Source organism: Puntigrus tetrazona, chromosome 9, assembly GCF_018831695.1.
Source record: "Puntigrus tetrazona isolate hp1 chromosome 9, ASM1883169v1, whole genome shotgun sequence".
NCBI lineage: Eukaryota > Metazoa > Chordata > Actinopteri > Cypriniformes > Cyprinidae > Puntigrus > Puntigrus tetrazona.
Window position 1 is genome coordinate 23,448,628 of NC_056707.1, and position 21,165 is coordinate 23,469,792.

Here is a 21,165-nt window from a genome sequence, read left to right on the forward strand (position 1 = left end):
AATATGCAAAAAGTTGGACACGTAGGAAAAAACATTACCTTGACCTCGGCCTAAATGCATTAAAGTTGGTTTAGTAAAGCTATTCTTAAAACAAAAAAAGTGAACGGAATCGGCTACCTAAAATGAATCGGGGTCAGCATCTCCATCTGAAATATTTTCACAAGACACGCGAGTAGCCTCCCGTGACTTATATATTATTGAATAAAACTTAAATAAATAATCACCTTCGCTCTAAAAACAAAAGGCTGTTCCTTATCTGGGAAACCGCCGCGTCGGGTTCATCCAAGGAAAACACTCTAATTTAGCTCTTCTCAATCGTTTTATAAGCCAGCTGTTGTGTTAGAGCATGAGAAAAGCGTTCTGCGTTCGAGCTCATCTCTCGGCGACTGGATGAGGGAAACCAGCGGCAACCAAACAAGTGATTGGGGGATAAGAAAGTAAGCCATTTGAGTGTTTTGAAGTCTATGTCTGTGAGGCCTCTCATCCAATCTGACTGGTAACTATTTATTTAATTTTCAAACGAGCATACATTCAAAAAAGTATGCTGGCAAACTTTAAATTGAGCAAAAAGACATTACGGTTGTATGCAGAAAAGCACAAAACCTAATACTAGGCCCGACTTAATTTAACCTTTAATGCTGTTATTATGTATATTACACCTAGTCTTTTTCAACACGTTCATTTTGAGTAAGACGTTACGAACGCAATAACGCGAGTGAGTCATAGCTTATTACTATGTTTTTATACAAAAAAAACGACAGGTAAGATTATTTTGGTAGGCTAATTCGCTGTTGAGAACCGAATCATTGCGAGTCTGGGAATCTGAAATATCATTGTACGGTTTTGACTCATTAAAAAGAACAGCGTTATAAAAATTAGCATTTCTGAATAGCAAATAAGCCCATTTTTTATTCACTGAAAGAAGCGATTTACTAGATTCAATGGGTTGGAAATCATTTTGAATCACCAAAAATCGAAGGCATTGGGCCATACTTGGATTCACTAAAAAGGAACCGACTCTTAAGTGTCGCTCGAGCGTTCGAGAACCGAATAAACGGATCCGAACCATAAAAATCACGTTTTCGAAATTTTGTGCGGAATTTATAATATATAAAACTGTATGAAGTAAAAATAGGCTACTTCAGATAAATTAAAATAAAAAATAATTAAAAAAACACGCATACAAATACTTATACAAATTTAAATAATAGCGAAAAAGTAATTAAACAAATAAACAATCCAAGCGTTCGAGAACCGAATCAACAGATCCGAATCATAAAAATCACGTTTTCGAAATTTTGTGCGGAATTTATAATAAATAAAGCTGTATGAAGTAAAAATAGGCTACTTCTAATAAATTTAAATAAAAAAATAAATAAAAAAAATACGCATACAAATGCTGTAATGTATACATACATGTAATGTATGGCTAAATAATATTTAAACGTATTACATTAATGTGTTTTTCTATTGCAGCAGCCATGACGCTCGCGCCCTCAGCAGCATCTAGCGGCCGACGCGAGCATCACTCTCGGATGAGAGAGAGACAGAAACGCAGAGGCAGAGCAGCTGGAGCGCTTCACTATGGACCACCGCGGCCGCTGCGCTCTCTGACCGATCGTCTTCTCTCTCGTTTTGCTCGGACAACTCTCCAAACGCACAGGTAGGCGAGCGCGAGACTGCCCGCGCGCAGATCTCCGGCAGCAGCGCACGCGTTCACGATGGCGCGGCGAGGAATAGCGCGGACCATCTTGGCTATGCGCGGATACTAATGCGCGGAGGCGCTCCTTCCTCCGGAGCCTGCAGGCAGAAGCGAGTCTCCCCGCGGATGCGCGCGGAGGCAGGGCAGGGGTGCTGAAACAACGAAGCCGACCAAACGCTCGATGCGTAAAATGGGTCGTTCAGGTGTGCGGGAAGATCCCGCGTGGAGCCGGACGCGGAAGGTGAAGCGTTCGCAGACACGTTTCGCGGGTCGGGTACGGTGCACCCAGCGGGGGACGTTAAGGCTCTGTGTGTGAAGAAATGTTATTGAGATGGTCGTTTGTGCAAAACCTAGTCGTGAGACGGCATTCCGGTTTAGAGCATCGAGAAACCCGCGACAAAGGGCAGAGCGTTTCGTGCGCACCTGTCCTGAAAGGGTTAATGCTTGAAAGATGCTGAAGTAGGTTATTTGAGCTAGTCATCCTGAACATGCATGAAGTTATTAAAGCAACCCTGTTATTGGTTTATAAATAGAACGAAAGCTTTATGACAGAATCTGTTGAAACGACTACATATAGGTCACCAGACACTAAAATATAGCTGAAAATGCATTGAAAATGCAACTAACTTAGGTGTTTGAGTTTTAAATCTATTTAGAATTTCACGACAAATTAGTTTGAGCTGTTATTATTATCATTACACAAAAAATGCCTTCAATATATTAATATTTTATTAACTTTTTCATGGCATCTGCAGACAATTTGTGACAATTTTCACATTTCTTATTTTATAACACATTTTAAAATTATACTCTTTACCATTGTCCCGTATATCACCAAGAGCATATATTCATTTTTGCTATCATAAATATTAAATCGTTTTTCCTACATTGTTAAAGTCTCGTTTTGAGGTGAAGGATGTTGGTTGTTCGTAAATGGTTTTCTAATGAATGTTTGCATTGACACGTATAGACGTATGGTTCAACGACAACCTACCATCAAAAAGCATATTATAGATTGGCTTTAAAGAATAGCCTCGTTGTAGGGAAACACTTATTTTGTCTTTGTATTTTTGCTTTTTTCATGAACGTGACATTATTAGAGACTTACCGGCCCTGTAATGAATTGTTTACACCCCTGTGTCGCAAGCTGCTTTGGAAGTGTCTGCTAATGTAAATGCGAACGTACCTTCGACTAGGTGTGTCCAAACCTCTTTTAGACAAAACAAGCATCGATCATGATGAGAAAAAACGCAGCATAGTTGGTTTGTAGCAGGGCAAGAACCGGCTCGAAAATGCATTTTTATTATTTTCTTTTACGTCCGATGCCACAACCCTGATATTTTACAAGTCAAATCTGAGTTAACCAAATTACACCTGTCCACATCTTCTGCATGTTTTGGACTATACTTCCCTCAAACATCACGAAGGTTAGCAGTGCAGCTGAGGCACGTCGGCAACTTCACTCGTTTTTTTTTTACCGTCTTCATGTAAGTAAAGCATCTTTGCAGACGTGCCCTCTACATTGTTTCTTATGCCCACGCTCATATCCAAATATAGATCCATACATCAGCGGGTAGGACTTTGTGGATCATGCAAAGTAGGCTGGAAATTATAGATACTTCCAGAAGAGGTGGAGCCCGGGCAGAGGCTTTGTAAACGTCTACATCTGTGCTGCTCTGGCATTATACATTCATAAGCTGCGGCGTGTAACGCCAGAGATTCTCGAGTGGTGGCTTGCGACACAAAAATGGGTCACGGATCTTTTCTGGTATTGTGTTTCACTCAGAATGATGAGTTTTGGAGAAATGCGGCATGGCGTTACTTGCTCACCGGTGGAGCCCTTGCAGTGAATGGGTGCCGTCAAAATTAGAGCCTGAACGTCTTTTGAAGAGAATACCAGCACGTTTGTAACAAATCCATTAAATAGTTTTAACTTTAAAGCACGGCTTTTAGCTAAAATATATCCATAATCTATTAAAAAAATGTCATGTTGGCCTGATATTCGTTTAGGACTGTTTTGGCTTCTCTTTTTGAATGAAATGATTTTACAGAAACCAGTATACGCACTTATAGCCAGAAGCAACAGTATGAAGCTAAAACGCCTTGTTGGATTTATTGATTATGGTAACACTTTAATATTGGGACCTATTCTTACTATTAACTAGTTTCTTATCAGCAAGCCATTTATTAATATATTAGCTGTTTGTTAGTAATTATAGCACATATTCGGCAGTTACCGTATTCTACATCCCTAATAAATCCAACCCAATACGTATTTAAAACTTATTGACTAATTATGAATTAGGAGTTTATTGATGGAAAAATCATGGCTAATTTGACCTTGAAATAAAGCGTGGCATTTGTTATTCTGGATTTGTTACATCCATTCACTTTTATTTGGCGAACAAGTGATGAAATGCTAAATTTCTCCAAATCTGTTTTTAAACGAATCAATATTTTGGATGGGTTGAACGCGAGAGAAAATCAGTCAACATCGGGGGGAAAAAACAAGGCCAAAACGTGAGATCTAATAGGTTTATCAACTCGTAAACGAGAAGAGAAAACCATTATTCATGGTCTTTGAGGATATTAGCCCATGTCGTGTTAATATAGTGCAGTTCATGGTAATATTAATGTTTTTTATAAGTTCATATTGATTTACTTTTGTGTGATGTTGGATGTAGAAAATCTGGGTCTTGAAGCAAAACCGGTTGAGAACCACTAGCAATTTAACATCCGCTTATTGATATATGTGACTCATCCAGAAAGTAATCATGAAGAAAAAAACCCCCAGAATGATTTGTTTTTCAAATCTATAAGATGTGAAAAGTTGACGGGCGTTTTCTCGAGTCATCTATGCATCATAGAGCTAACCGTCTTCTAACGCGGCTGTAGACGTCCACGTATATTTATAATGTCCGGGTTGCACTAAAACGTCTTGAGCATCTTCTGCTGGACTCCTTTAAATGATCAAAGCTTTGGATGTAATTAGGTCTCATCTGTTACACAGATAAATGTTCCCCGGCTTAAAGCAGGCCAGGAATACCTGCAGATTGCTTTCATACAAGCGCAAGCTGATGCAGTCATGAGGAATTATATGAAGTAAAAGTTTTTAAAAGGCGTAAATATGATGCAGGAAAGTTAATTATGCGAGTCACTATCAGTTGGGCTGAACTGTGATATTAAAAATCTGTTAACCGTTTATTGATTTTGCTGTGCATGTAACATTTAAGTTAACATTTAGCCGGGCAGATTTATGCTAATGATTCATATTATTTACTTGCGAAATTAACAAAGTAATATAAAGTCAAATTCAAATACGGAGCAGGATGTGCCAAAACCGAAAACATAAAAACAAAAGCTAAATAAAATAATAATAACTAATGTGAATAATAGTAGAATTACACTATATTTGATCTTTTGCTTCACGTCATCATCCAAAATAAAAAGGATAATATATATATATATATATATATATATATATATATATATATATATATATATATATATATATATATATATATATATATATATATATATATATATATAATATTATATATATATAAAGTCTGAAAATCAAAATGTTTTTTTGTCTTATATATATATATATATATATACACAATGAAAACAGCTGGACAAACACGAGTATTTGTGTATATTGTGCTGTTAATGTCAGTACTTACTGAAACCTTTACAGTGCATTATGTCTGTTTTAGCTGAATCACGTTACACACAAGATGCTTTTCTACAGTAGTTTCCTGCCAGGCATTTTTTGAGGTTGTAGCTGTTGTCCGGCCTAATGTGGCTCTTTCTGTCAGCTGTCAGCAGTGTGCAAAGACAGGGATGTAAACAGTGTTCCCTCGGCCTCTTATTTGTTTGTGTTTTTTCCTATTCTTAATAAGATAATTGTCATATTGAAACAACAAACCGAAGCATGTCTGCTGGAGAGCTGTTTCTGAATCGACATGCAATAGGTCTTCAATTAACAGCGCCAAAGCAATTTCTTAACATTTAATTACCCCTTAATTCACGCCAAACGAACAAAAAGCAAGCAAACACAAAGTGGAATGATTGCACTAGAATAATTGTTAATAATCGTTATTCAGCAGAGGCCAAGACTGCAGGCATGAGACTTATTTTTTTTTGCAATTCTGAGTTTACACCTCTCTCACTTTTTTTGGTCAAGAATTCTAAGTTGTCATTTTGCAATTTAGTTTCCACCATAAAAAACAAGGTAATTTTTTTCTCTCTAAGAATTCAGTATTGTTTTTCCCACAGCTTATATTTCATAGAATTTAAATTCTTCTGTTAAGTACAATATTCATACATACTTTTATATGCATTTACTTTTATGCTTTAAGGTAATTAAATCTGTTGTTGCTGCTATAAAACAGTTTACATGTTGTAAAAATGATAAACTATTTAAAAATTAGGTTTATATATATATATATATATATATATATATATATATATATATATAGAGCTGTCAAACAATTCATCACGATTAATCACATCCAAAAATACACATATAATTATCATAAGATAATATAAGAAAATAAATATTGAAATGCATTCAAATACAATTCAAATATATGCTGTATGCATGTTTTAAGATAAGTTTTAGTTAGTTATATATATATATATATATATATATATATATATATATATATATATATATATATATATAAAATACACTATACACTGTCCAACAGGGCTGAAAGAATTATCATTATAGGTCCAGAATCATGAAACAGAATCTGATTGGAAACAAGAATCATGAAATTCCTCACAATTCCCATCCAGAGTCACAATGAGAGTCTCACGGTCAAGATCTCCCCGTCTCGGCTGGGTTCAGTGAAGATGTGTTGTTAACGTGACAGCTGACAGACCTGTGACGTGAGGGTGCTGAGATGCTGAGATCACACCTGTTAGCACAATAGCAAAGGCTCCGACGGTCTGAGAACAAGACACTTCAATAAAACGACCTCTTGATCTGATCGAGCCTCTCACGAGGGATGCGCCGGGTTTAGCATCGCCCATGTGCCGCTTCATGTCATTTTATCTAGTGGAAAGTTGATTTAATTGCATAGCTTTTGCTTGCTGTCTGCACGCATTGGCTTAAACATGCGAACTGAAAAGTTCTTCACTTGTTGCTGTGGAAATAACTGTGGAGTTGGTGCGCTGAAGCTTCATCTGGAATAAACAGCTTTTTTATCTCTTTTCATTATGATTGGTGGCAACAAATGATCACGATCAGCGATAACAAATAATGAGTGAATAATTATACCACGTTGACATATCCAAATGTTTTAGGGTATTTTACCCTGAACAACCTTCGATAAAATTTTCTGTATATTATGTCCAAAAAAAGCAATATTAAGGACAAATCTGTAAAGCAAATAAAGTCAATGTATTTATTGTGTTGATATTAATTAATGATATATATGATATAATATATAATATACAAAAAATTATAAAAGTAATTTTTCTTATTTAAAATAAAAAATATCTAATTAAAATTATATAAAAATTTGCTTATTTTTAATAATTTAATTGGATTTTTATACATGCTTTATTTAATGTAGTCAATTACAATCTAATTTTAACACATTCACCTTATAAAAACATTAATTTACACTGACCTTATTGAAACAAAAATAATAATTTAAAGGTTTTGTAAACATTGCACAAGGCTTAATGACATTAATAAGGCATTATAAATATGAAAATGCTTAATTTATTTTTATTTCACTGTTAGTGTGATTTACCCAGTATATGTAATCAGTCAGACCAAAACAGTTATTATTATGCTTTATTAAAATGTATATATGCATATATTTACACGGTGCGTTGTTTGAAGGAAGGCACGAAGATGAAAGTTCACAATAAACAATATTTGAATAATCCACAGAGAACAAACAATCAATGGACATAATCACACAATGAAGGGAAGACAGAAATATGGTCAAATAAAAACAAACACAACAGTCCAAGACATCAGTAGACTGTTTTACTGTATCTGCATAATGCAAACGGTACTTTTATCTATAGATTAGTGTTACGATTTCTATTTTCTTTGATCAAACTCATTGTTTGCCACAATTAATGCCGCCCTGTTACTTTCCACGCAACCCAGAAGTAAATGTAATTTCGTTTGATTTAGTTTAACATCGCTGTTTGGGTGCACTTTGCATTGATCGTGGCAGCATCATCGAATGATTTTAAAATGATGGGCGAAGAGCATTATAAACAGAGACGTATCCTGATGAGAAGCGTAGAAGAAAGCTTATTTAGACTCATTCCCCAGTGCATCCTAAAAGCAGACGGAAGTCGAACGAGCGAGAAGATTTAGTGGATAGTTACTATATCTGCTGGTTTTTAACTTCCAAAATAGTCAAGGTAGGGCTCCAAAGAGTCTATGAGCCGTGTGCATCGGGGATTTCTTTATTTAGAGCATGTTGAGGCTGGGGGATCAGGCATGCCTGTGATTAGCCTTTGGATGAGTTCTATTTAGACAGCCAAAGCTCTCCGTGGAACCTCGCTGTAGTAAAATCCAGGACCCGGAGACAGCTGGAAGACAAGCTAACAAGCGGAATCGCCTTTGCATTGAGTGGATCTGAACTCTCCACGTTTTTTTTTTACGCTGAGCTGAATGCGTGCAGCTGTAACTAAGCCCCTGTAAGCCGACTGCTCCGCGTCCAAATTCAGACTGGCGCTTAAGGGCACCTAAAGGTGGAGGCATTCGTGGTTACAAAGCTGGAAGCTGTTCGTTTCTATAGAGCCCAAGGCCCCGGGGGCCATTAGCTAAATCTTCTGCGCTTTGCGTGCTTAATTGTTCGCGATAAGAGGCTATTAGCGTTAATAATTCACCTAGAGCGCCATCAGAAACAAACATCTGGCCCTGATGTACACTCATTTGCGCGGGCCATAACGTGACGTCCTCTGGTGTAGAAGGAGCATGTGGATGTTTGTGAATCCATTAATGGGTGCATGTGGCAACTTTGATGGGCCCTTAAAGACCAGAATCCAGATTTGAACACTAATGCGGACTGACTTAGGTCCTGCTTAAGCCTTTACTCCGGCCGCGATTTTTCCGTCTTTAGGTTAGGGTGTTGAAAAAGAAACGATGACTGAAGCTCATTCGAAACTCTTTTAACACAAATTAATTTCAAAGTTAGTTGTTTTTGTAAACTTTAAGGCCCGGCTTCATAGACAGGGCTTGGCTTAAACCAGGATTAGACCGTAGTTCAATTAGACGTTGACACCAGTCGCTTTTTAAAAACATGCCTTAGAAAAAAGCATAACTGGTGTGTATTTTAAGACAAAACAAAGACACAGACATCTTTTAAGGTCAGTCAGTGCAAGTTTATTTCGACTGAAACATTTACATTTAGTCTAGTACTAGGCTTAAGCCTTGTCTGTGGAACAAGGGGGGAATGTCTACATTAAGTCTGCATTCTCATTTTTTCAATTTCAATTTTATTTCATTTTATCTACACTATTAAACAAATCTGTAGAAGCAGGGCAAGGTGTAACGTATTAAAGGGTTACTTCGCCTCAAAATTAAAAATCAAAAGTATGTAAGCCTATACACACATTCGCCTTCAATTAATAATTATGAAAATAATAATAATATATAATACATATTAACACTTATAACAATAAAAGCAATTAAAATGTCAAATCTAATTTCTCACTTTTTTACATTTTATTTTATCCACACTATTACAGCAAAGCCATTAAAAAAGGGTTCAACGTAATGCATTAAAGGGTTGTTGCACCTCAAATAGATCATTTTGTCTGTAATCACTTACCCACATGTTGTTCCAAACTCTTAAAAGCTTTGTTCGTATTCAGAACACAAATTTTTGAGATATTTTGGATGAACTGCCATGTAATGAAAACTGTCAAGGTCCAGAAAGTAAGGATACTGTCTGAATACTCCATCTGGCATCAGTACTATAATTTTATATAATTGGAGTTTTGTACTTCAATGAATTGTTTTAGCAGTTACGATAAAACAATATCGTTTGTAATTATTACTTTCTTCAACTTCTTGTCTTCGTGCACTCTTATAATAGACAGTCCTAGCCGCAGGGAACATCAAGTGACCATCTCTTCTGCTGATCTCTGTTTACAAAGCCAACTCGTGTGTGCCAGTACAGCTCATAAATCATTTGTGGTCCTTTGATGGCTCGGTGAAGAGGAAGTGCATGACGAGTGCTGGTCAGACACACAGGAAGCAGACCGGGTCACTTATCAAAACAATGCACGTGTCTGTTAGTTTCATCTTCACACGAGCTTGAGTTAACGTTACTTGAGCTCGCTGGACTCAATGTGACAGTTCGTGAAGTTACCCTCAGGTCAGGAAGATGCCTGGGCTTTTTTTGGATCAGAAATTCTAGAAGTGTTTACAAGCATGAGGGGAACTTGCTGCTTTCCCAGGTGAGCTCGAATCATCTATTCTGATGACGTGTCAGACTATTAATTTTTCCCAAGATGCCCTGAGCGTGCTTTTCTTTATTAATAGCAGTTCTCCATTTGGGTTATTTGCAGACAGCAAGTGAACCATTTGATGAAATAGTCTACTGCTGCTCTATAAATATGTCAGATAGGCCATTTCCCACTGTTTGTATGTTGATGGCAGAGAGAGAGAGAGAGAGAGAGAGAAGGGTGACGACCCCGAAACATTATTATGCTCCTCATTTAGAAATGTAGCTGAAGATTAAATAAGGCATCTTATAAACTAGAAAGAAGTTGTTTTGCAACAATAATTTGAACGATTTCCATCAATCAACTGCATCTTGATTTATATGCACCACAAAAAAGACTTTTGTTTTACTTTCCAGTGCAAACACCTAAGCTTTCTTAAATGAAGATACATTTACATCATTAAAAAAATGATGTAAGATAATACATTTTTTCTGAAAAATGTAACAAGAAAAATATGCCAACGGGGTCAGAAAAATCATCTTTTAATGGGATGTTAAGAATCTATCTATCTGACCCAGATGATAGATATTTTTCTCTTTTTAAACAAAGATACTTTAATTTGATGTATTTTCCGTGATACAACATGCCTTTTCTTATGCCATTTTTCTTTTCAATGAAATATGTTTTAAGAATGTTCGGATATCTGTAAGGGAAAACTAGGCAAAAAATAATTAGCAAGAATTTTATTTTTGCTGTGTATCCCAGTGTTATTTTAGTATAATTAAAATACTATTATAGTTTTATTCTAGTTTGATAGATAGACAGATGATAGATAGATAGATAGTCCTCATTTTAGCCTTCCGCCTCCCCAGCACCACCTGTCTAGATCTGCTAGGAAGACAGCAGAAGCAGTAGCATAGCAGATCTAGTCCAAGACAAACCTATATACACATTCTGTTTACATTAATACATATTTTACAATATATCATGACTGAACTACGATCAGAAACCTCTTTTGGATCTTTTTAGTATCTAAGTTGTATTCTCCTGGACCGCACTCATAGCTTAAGTGTAGAGCAAATGAAGATCTTGTCGAGGTCTCATGCTGTTGAGATTTTTCTCCTTAAAAAAGACCTCAGTGCTCAGTCATACGACCAGGAGCTTAAAAAGCAGGGTTAGTCAGTACAGGGTTTAGCTCCAGCTGAAAAAAACTCACCTCCTTGTAGCCCTAGTGATCTTGAAGACCTTGATTAGCATGTTTAGGTGTTCTTGATTAGGGTTGGTGCTAAACTCTGCAGGACAGCAGCACTCCAGAACCACTGCCTCCTCGGGTCTAACAGGGCAACAAAATGAAATATTAGAACGTATTTAAAATACTAGAACAACTTAATATTTATGCCTGTAGCATGACATTTGTGCAGCTCAGACGCTCAGACGCTTTTCTGTTGCGGTGCAGAATTCAGCATGAACTGATTTTTCCATCCCACTACTGCGAGTATCATTCCACACCCACCCACTCCTGCCGAATTTTACTTTGAGTAGGTACATTTGCTCCCTGTTTACAGCGAATGTATCCTCACACAGTCCAGCTTAAATTACAGTCCATTAATATGGTCCTGCATTTTGTTTTATTTTTTCCACTGAGCATTATCCAAAACAATTTGGGACTTGAGAAGAGAGGAGCTTCGGTTAAAATCTCATGTAACTACGGTTCGACAAAACACTTAAAATCTAAGGAAGTTCAAGTGGCACGGTGGCATCAACAAATTCTATTTCAGATGATTTTTGCATTTGTTTGCATTTGTTTGCATCGGGTTGGTTTAGAGCTGGGTTTGGTGAAAGGTACATTTCCAACACTTTAGAGTATTAAACCAACGTTATAAAAACACACCAATACATACCTATCAACGAAATAAAAACATGTCAGGGTTCACCTATTGATTGAGTGCCATGAAATGATCACGAAACATGCAGTAAGGTACGTAAAAACGGTGTTGCAGAAAACTACCCAGAGGTAGAGTACATATTTTTATGAGACTAGGTTGAGAAGAACATTTTTAATAATCTAATGAACCTTTTTCTACTGCAAAGATCCTTTGTGGAATGAAAAAGTTCCATGGATGTTAAAGGTTCTTTGTGGAACCATTGAGACCAATAAAGAACCTTTATTTTTAGAAGTTCGTTCTCAAAATAACCATTTTAAACAATAATCTAGAGAACATTTCTTCTCTAGAGAGCTTGCAGTGGAATGGGTTTATGGATGTTAAAGGTTCTTCACGGAAACATAAACGGCACATAAACGTTTGCCGTACATTATTCTCATATTAAGCTGAATTTTGATGGTTAATTAAAAGAAATGGCTAAATATTAATGCTTAATACCAAAGAATATGTAACGTATTTATTTATTGCAGTGTGGCAGGGAGCGGGAGATGATTCCATCCCAGCGATTAAAAGATTAAACAGTTCCTTTCATTTCAGTGGCATACACAGTTCTTCGTGGTTTCACTGATAATGTTTCCAAGGCAGCAGAAGTGTGACGTTTGCGGAAAGAGATGAGGTGTTTTGATGGCGATGCCACTGACGTTTAGCAGTCCATCATGAAGCTGCATTCCAGCAGGACGATGCTCAAACCATATCCAGCTGGGTGCGGTTTGGCATAAATGAGACGTATGCTGGAGCTGCCTGCAGTGACGCAACTCAAGACATGAGTCATCAGCGCCGGCTTCCCATAAGAGCTGTTTATCATACAGCAGACTCCGGACTTCCAGATGCAGACCGTCACGATTGCACAACCACGCAGCAGACTCACAAATGTTGTACGGTTCGGTACCGATGGCATCCAAATAGCAACGAATTTGATTAAAAGATGGTAGGAGAGCACCTTACTCCCTTGTTGTTTTCTGTGAGCGTAAGCTTTGGTTTTAGTGAATAGCTCACAGAGACATTAGATGGATCCTCTGCAGTGAGAATGAGAGCCCATAAAAACATCACAGTAATCTACACGACTCCAGTCCATCAGTTAACATCTCTTGAAATGAAAAGCTGTTTGTAGGGAGGATCCTTCGGAGAACAAGTTATGTAATGCTAAATATCTACAAATCCGTTCTGATTTAGAAACAGACTAATGTACATCTTGGATGCTCTGAGGGTGAATGCATTGTCAACACGTTTTCATTTTTAATAAAGAAATAAACATCATATAAAGATTTGAATTAAAATAACTACATTACCTTACTTAGATTAACTTAAAATTCCTATGAATTGGTTAAAGTTCCTATACATTACATGAATGTAACACAATTAAGTATTTAAATACTATATCTTGGTTTCACATTGATTATTTTTAGTTTTTTTATGATTTCGGTTTTAATTGATTTTCATCAACTCCTTGCATTTCTTACAATTTTTTTGTTCTTTCAAGCAATGTTTTATTTTTCTTGTCACTGGAGACTTCGCCATCTTATAAAATCAATTTTTTCTGTAGTCAGTAATCATTCTTAGTCGAATATGATATGAACAGTGATATGATGAGAGAGGGATTTCATAGTGATATGATAAATACAGTTTAGTGGTCATTATAAAACATATTTGATTGCTCAGTGACTGTCTGTTATCTATTGTCAGAGCTGTCGGTAGGTTCCGACACAAAAGAGAGGCTGACATTTCTGTTACCTTAACATAAGTTTTGGCCAGTGGTGATAAACCCAAAATTGTCCAATTACGCAGCATGTTTGATAGCGTGTGTGATTGTGTGTGTGATTACTTCTAGAGCGCAAGGGTTCTGGGTTGGAGATCACACACACAAGAGCAGATGCTCAACAGGCTTCGTTTTTTGTCAGGGCTTGACCTTTTCATGAGTATCCCATCTGTGTGCCTGGGTATCTTTTCTTTCATAATAAGGACTGGGTATATATCCTGCGTGCATTTTCATGGGTTATATGTGATAAATTTGTGTCTTTTAATTAATGTAATACCATTTAACAACTATGGTCAGCAAGATGTTTTTATTTATCTGTTTATTTAAAGAATTAAATGCCTTTATGCAGCGAGGATATGTAAAATTGATCAAAAGCTAAATCTGAATCATATATATATATATATATATATATATATATATATATATATATATATATATATATATATATATATATATACAGAAGATGTTTTTACTATGCTATTCTATTTTGTTTTGTGTTTTATTGGGTTAGTTAGCAACTTTTTATAATTTTTAACCTTGTCAAAACAGCAATTATTTGAGGATGCACACAAAAATAGAGAGATTTTGAGATTTGTTAAAAATGGATTATTAACAAAATCTGTTTTTCCAAATGAGCTCTTCATATATATATATATATATATATATATATATATATATATATATATATATATATATATATATATATATATATATATATATATATATACACACACACACACACACACACTAAAACATAAAAATGCAGTGCTGAACATTTTTGTTGAATCAATTCAACATTCGATTTTAAGCTGATTATTGGCGAACCTGCCAAGTGATGCTGACAGAAACCACATAACAGTTTTCTCATTATCATAACATGCGTGTTTCATCGATTAACAACTTAATGCGATCAATACAATGTCACTTGATGAGAGCAGTGGTTATTGATGGGTCCCTGCGTTGTAACACAAGACTTAGAAACAGGTTTGTGTCTTCCCTGTGTTTCCTTAAACCCGACCACGTTCTGCAGCTGTGTTTCCTTGTTCCTATGTTAGTTTTGGATTGTCAGTGATATATCTTACGGCCTAACGTGGTCTGTCTTGCTCTTACAGGTTATGCCACCCCACAGGCCGACTGGAAATCCAGCCGTGAAAGAGAAGGGCTGATCCCAGACCCCCCCGTGTTCCCGCAGCTGCGCCCCTCCCTGTCCCCATGGCGACAGGAGGCCATGCCCCCGAGACAGATGTGTTGATCAACCTGCATCAGGTGAGAGAAGACCCCGCCTTTTGTTTTCAGGCTCTGTGGCTTTTAGTCATACTGCTTCAGGCCTGTTACACAAGCCTCGCATCTGCAGCCGTGTTGGTTTTGTGGTGCTGTGAAGCAGAAGCGGAGCTGCAGGTGGAGTCTATTTCTGCATTGCATGCTCAGCTGAAAAACTGGTGAAAATGCACCGTAAATCAGTATTCAACTGCAACAATTTACACATGCTTTAACAATGAGTGAACTACTAAAAATCGCTAGACCTCATGTTGTATTGTTTCACACAGAGTGACAGTTCTTGTCTAGATTATCCAGATGATTTAAGCAGCCTATAACTATAGTTTGGATTATGTTTTGATTAGTTATCATTTGGGTGTAAATCACATTTAGTAAATATGGCATACATTAATCACCTCATAGCATATCTATACAGGTGGAGCTGGGGATGGTGGAGGATATCTGAAGCATGCTGCAACTGGTACAGCACACAATGTTGTCTTATTGTAACTTATAAAACTTATATATAAAAGCATTTTCCCTCCTGAAATTCAGCTTTTTTTTAGAATTGCAAAATATGTACTTGAAAGTGCAGCAAAACTAGCCTGAATCATGAGATTAAAAATTCCACTTATTTTTTTTCCTTTCTTTCTTGTTTTTTTTTATATCATAGCATAAAGAAGCTTCCATAAAACAACTCAATGGTGATCTAGAATATATTTTTTTTTATTGAGAAAGTATGTGATGTAATTTATTCCAGCAATGTAAATCTGAATTTTCATCCAGTCTTCACTGTCACATTATCCTTCAGAAATCTTTCTAAGATGCTGATTTGCTTCTCTAGAAACATTTCTTATTATAATCAGCGTTAAAGGAAGCCTAGTTGCTTAATATTTTGGTGGGAAATGTATGGTAGAAAGACATGGATTGTAAAGGTTGCTGGGGTCTGGTGGCCCTGTGCCAGGCCGGGAGGAGCAGGTGTTGGGTTACACGTGACGGCTGGGCACACGGGCGAACACAGGACAATAGCATCGGTCCGACCTCCGTTTCGTTTGACGCTTGGGATGCACGGATCTCAGCCAGATCTGAAAGACTCTTTTTGTGGATGCCTCCATTGAATGTGCAACAGAGAATTTTTTTTTTTTTCAGGCAAAACCTGATTACAGTTGAGAGTTAGGAACGTAAAAGCTCAATTCTTTCTTATTTTGTGCATTAATACATTTTTAATATAATATAAACGTGCATATAATATTGATATAATATGCGGATTTGAAAGCATTAATCAGACGTAGGGCAGTAACAGCAAATCACAGATTTCTTTTTACCCTGTCATGTTATGTTACCAAAATTGTGACAATACTGTAAAATGCTTTTTATTTAATCATTTTCTTTTATATTTATTATTTGCTTTTTACAGTTTTTTTTCCATTTTTTAAGTTTTCAGAACGCTTCCCGACTGCTATTAATCAACTAAACAGACTCATGTGGCTTATACAGCCAAGTTACATTTATTTTTATCGATTCTCCTCCCTTTAATCCAAATGATGACATTCATATCCACATATAAATGAGCAAATGAGACCTTTTTGGAGCTAGAGACCACCTGCAGTACAACTAGAGCCATCACTGATATTTTCATGTCCCCGGATGTAAGCATAAACAATCAGGGTCGATGTTGTAAAGGATCTGCTAATTGGCTGATGTTCAGTGCCGTCCTGCGGTGGTTTAACTAACGAGTATTTTTTATATAACTTAATTGAATGAAATGAATAAATTAAGAATTATATAATAAATTAATCAAGCGTTATGTTCGTTTTTATGGCCATTTTCCACCCTTTCTTAAAATGAAATGGGTCACTATTTGATGCTGTTCTTTTCGGTGCTCACTCACACGTGAAATTATTATTTATTATTTTCATGGAATCTTATATCTGCCATGGAGTAAAAATATATAAAACATAATTGACTAATAATTGACTTTTCCTAACGTTTTTTTTAAGCGTCACATTTTTTCTTAGCAGAAATCTGAGCTTTTATCAAAAATCTGTTTTTAGAATTCTAAAGAATTCACAACTTAATTGAGTACACAAGTCTGAATTTAAGTTTTTATATATATATATATATATATATATATATATATATATATATATATATATATATATATATATATATGTTTTTATACTGTAATGTACTCATTAGATTAGGAACTTTTTTATTCCTAATGATTTTTTTTTTAATGCATCATAGCAAGTTGGTATAAAGGAACATACCCTTATTAGTTCCCACACGCTGAGCATTTAGGGCCTGTTTTCATGAACTCAGCTGACATACTGACATATTGTGAGTAAGTGTGGCTGGATCGTTTCAGGCAGCAATCTGCTCACCATGGCATCAGATAGCAGATTAATTGCCTGGTGTCGACCTGCATGCGGATGGCCATTTGGCATGTTGTGTCTGTGCTGTACAGATCATCATATCATGTTTCAGCAGAGAGAACTGATTGTTTAGTGATAAAATAGCGTACAGGAGTCACAGTGTTACAATCAAGACAAAATCAACACGTTAATGCTGGACACTTGTAACTTTGTTGTTTTCTAAAGCAATAATTAGCATTCCTTATGTTAATGCAGACTGCCCACAAGCAGGGCCCCCTCTTTGAATTGGCAAAAATCAGCACGAAATGAAGAAATCGATAACAGTAAGTGAGAGGATTTGGCCAGACGGAGTAAACAGAAAGTGTTCAGTGATTGACGCGCTGATGTTTCAGTCCAGCCCAGAACTGCACACAGATTTTCCACACGCAAATATTTGACCAAATGGTATTTATACTTCCAAAAATTTCAGTGGCAGCAGTGTTTTTTTCTCGAAATGATCTATGAAAATGACATTTTCAGAAGTGAAAAATTTTGAATTTATTAAACGTATTTTCCTTATGACAGTCAAAAGTAATGCATTTTTTCAGGCCTTGATTCAATTTCACGTTTCATTATACACAATTTATTTTATAGAGACATATTTGTCCCAAGCAGTTCTTGTTTCTCTTTTTTTTCTTTGTGCTAATAAAACCTAAAAAAAAAAAAGCAGAAATATTTTATTTCTAAATTATTTAAAATTTTTAAAAATTATAATTTAATATATGAAATATTATACACACATCATACTTTTATTTTATGCTACATTCCTTATATTTTTAAATTCATATTTAAATTAAAATTGTAAAATTTGTTGGTTACCCAACATTTACTACTAGTCTAAAGTTTTTTTATCTATTAAGCTCACAAGACGGTATTGATCTATAATATAGTAAAGCAGTAATACTATGAAATATAAGGTTATTTGCATTTCTTTTATGAAGAAAAATATTTACAATTAATCAATTGGTTGCACTTCATGTCACATTAAAGTACTATACGCTACATATGCATTACAGATTTATACAACAATGCTCTTCTCTCACTTTCAGCACAGACTCTATACCAAATGCACAAAAAAAGCAGGAAATGCAATGTGGGATAAAGCTGTTTAAAACCAGCCAGGCTGAATTTACGGGTCTGCATTGCGGTCCAGAAGAGTGACTCAGAAACGTTCCTTCGCCCTATACAGACGGATGTGTGAAGCTCTGCTGTGAATGGAGGAGTGAGAGCCAGCGAGTTTCTTGCACCAAACTGTTGAACTCGCTTGAAAAAGGACAGAACATTTTATAAATAGAGTATTATTGCTGCGCAGTGTTGGCGCTAACAACCTAACAGCATACGCACGATGTATCTTTCTATCGTATTTCCGCTACACGTCGTCAAAAAGCGAGTCGGGTTAATAGTCATTTGGTAGTTTGTGTGTAATTTAATCTGATTCACTCAACTAATCGACTCATAAGAGTCATTTGTTCATGATTCGGAATGCACTTAAGTGTTGCCGTTTTTGTCATTTCCTTAATTTTTGTCATCTAATCGCATTCGATCCAGGCAAACGCAAACTCGCAACTAAATCTTTTCATTAGCAGTGCCGTGAACATTGCAGCGGTCTATATAGAGTCATACAGCAGTGAAAGATACTACTTTGAAAAATGCAATATACAAGACTCTAATCAATGGGAAACCAAAGTGTTTGTCACAGCAGATCAGTGATGATGTTATTAGTTTATGCATTCCGTACATGCTAATTTTCCCAAGCTTTAGAGTGTTTATGAGGGAAATAAGAGATGCGATCCTTGCATAGGATGGTCTGTCCCTGGAATAGATGTCTGGTCCTAATCGGTCCCCTGAGGCCCCCGCTAGACACTGTGTTATCAGTGTTTACACTGTACGGGGTCGAGGATCTCTCTATTCTCAGTGGTCTGAGCTCATGTTGTCATGGCGACGATGATCTCACAGTGCTGTGTACAGCTGGGGTAACCGCCCCCCCCCTCAATCCTGATGCCACCTGTTCAGGTTGGGAGGGGCAACATTGATCTTCTGCTAAAAAAAAAAAAAGTTACAGCATGTGTTTCACTGCACAGAAACAGACCGTGTTATTATTCACCGCATGCAATTTGTTGCAGTTAGTTGACTTGTAAACAATCTTGCATGCTCGAACGCACTGACGCATACTGAGAAATTGATTCGATTCTTATACAATTGTTGATGATTGAAATATCTCGTTTAATTCTCGATAATCATCTCCGTGTCAGGTAGAGATGAGAATCTCTGAGATGTCACTGTTGTTTGTTCAAACAGCTTAACAATTCTAGTTCCTTAATGGCTTTTGTAGAAATAATTGACCTTAAGATTTGATCTTAAGTATTTTTCTTGCATAGCACGTTGATATAGTATTTAGTAGGGATGGGTGATATGATATTTATCACAATAATTTCAGTTATTTAATGCAATAACGATACCAATGATGCTAAAAAAAATGCAATGCATGCGATGCTCGTTTTCACTCCGCACGTGAACAGTGATTCCATCGCATACGAAAGAAACTACGTCATCAACTAGACTTACTGTTATTATCACAAAGAGACTTTTCAACGATATATTGCAAACGATAAGATATTGCCCATCCCTAGTATATAGTACGTTGTTATTCTCGGTAACATATTTATATATATATATAAATGTATAGTTCGTATTTGTGAATTTGAGTTTCAAGAAACTTGAAGTCAGACTAATTCGCAAGTGTTGTTTTTATATTGTGTATGATAGTATTTATTCATATTTTGATTTTGCATTCAATTATATGAGTCTTAGACTAAGTTGCAGTGTTGTTTTACTATTATGTACTACTATAGTATTGAGTAAAGGGGTCATGTGTTGCAATTTGAAATGTTCCTTTCTCTTTGGAGTTTGTAGTTAAGTTACAAAGACAGAAGTGTCAAAACCAAAGAGATACTCTCTATAAAAGTTATAACTTGTCCATACCCCCCTAAAAGGGCTCGTTTAAACACAGTCCTACATGTCTACATCACTGTGCGGGTTTATTTTTATACACAACCCAACTGTATACACAAAGAAAGAAGGCAGAACTATTTTTCTCGTTGTAGTGTAGTTGCCAGCGCCATGTTCTGGAGAAGCTGTGTTTTATTGTGAAAGTGAAACTAACTACTGTGTTTGGGCTTCAGGAAGAGGGCACTTGTCATTTATACATCTATATAAATAAATACAGACATGGTGTTATGGACATGGATGCAACGTGCTAAAAAGACAGTACAAGTTATTATAATCAGTAATTATGTTCCCCCTGGATGCAACAAAAATGGCTTGTTTGTGATGGATTTTATTGTGTGTGTGTTATTGCGCTGGAACCCGACCTTAACGGGCATAACATTTTTGTGACACGCATGAGGTATCCAGCCAATCACAACGCACTGGATAGCTGACCAATCAGAGCTTACCTCGATTCTCGGTAAGGTTTGTAAAAATCGACACGTTTCAGAGAGGTGGTTCATAGAGGAGCAACAATAAAGTACAATATGTGGGAAATAATGTGTTTTAACCTTAAACCAGATAAACACACTGCATTACACAATGTTTACATGACCCCTTTAATTTTTTCAATTAGCTTTTATTTTTAAATTAAGATGATATTGATTTTGATAT

The 21,165-nt window shown here is 36.2% G+C and overlaps 1 protein-coding gene across 3 annotated transcripts in view; it reads left to right on the forward strand.

Annotated features, from left to right (window-relative positions):
• Positions 1-1,523: 1,523 nt before the first annotated feature.
• The window catches only part of slc4a3 (solute carrier family 4 member 3), a 66,119-nt gene continuing 46,477 nt past the window's right edge, over positions 1,524-21,165 (forward strand). For all 3 annotated transcript variants that reach the window (XM_043248779.1, XM_043248780.1, XM_043248781.1), the window contains exons 1-2: positions 1,524-1,663; positions 14,947-15,100. In XM_043248779.1, coding sequence (XP_043104714.1) covers positions 15,047-15,100 — 54 coding nt within the window. In that variant the 5' untranslated portion in view covers positions 1,524-1,663; positions 14,947-15,046. The remainder of the gene's footprint in view (positions 1,664-14,946; positions 15,101-21,165) is intronic.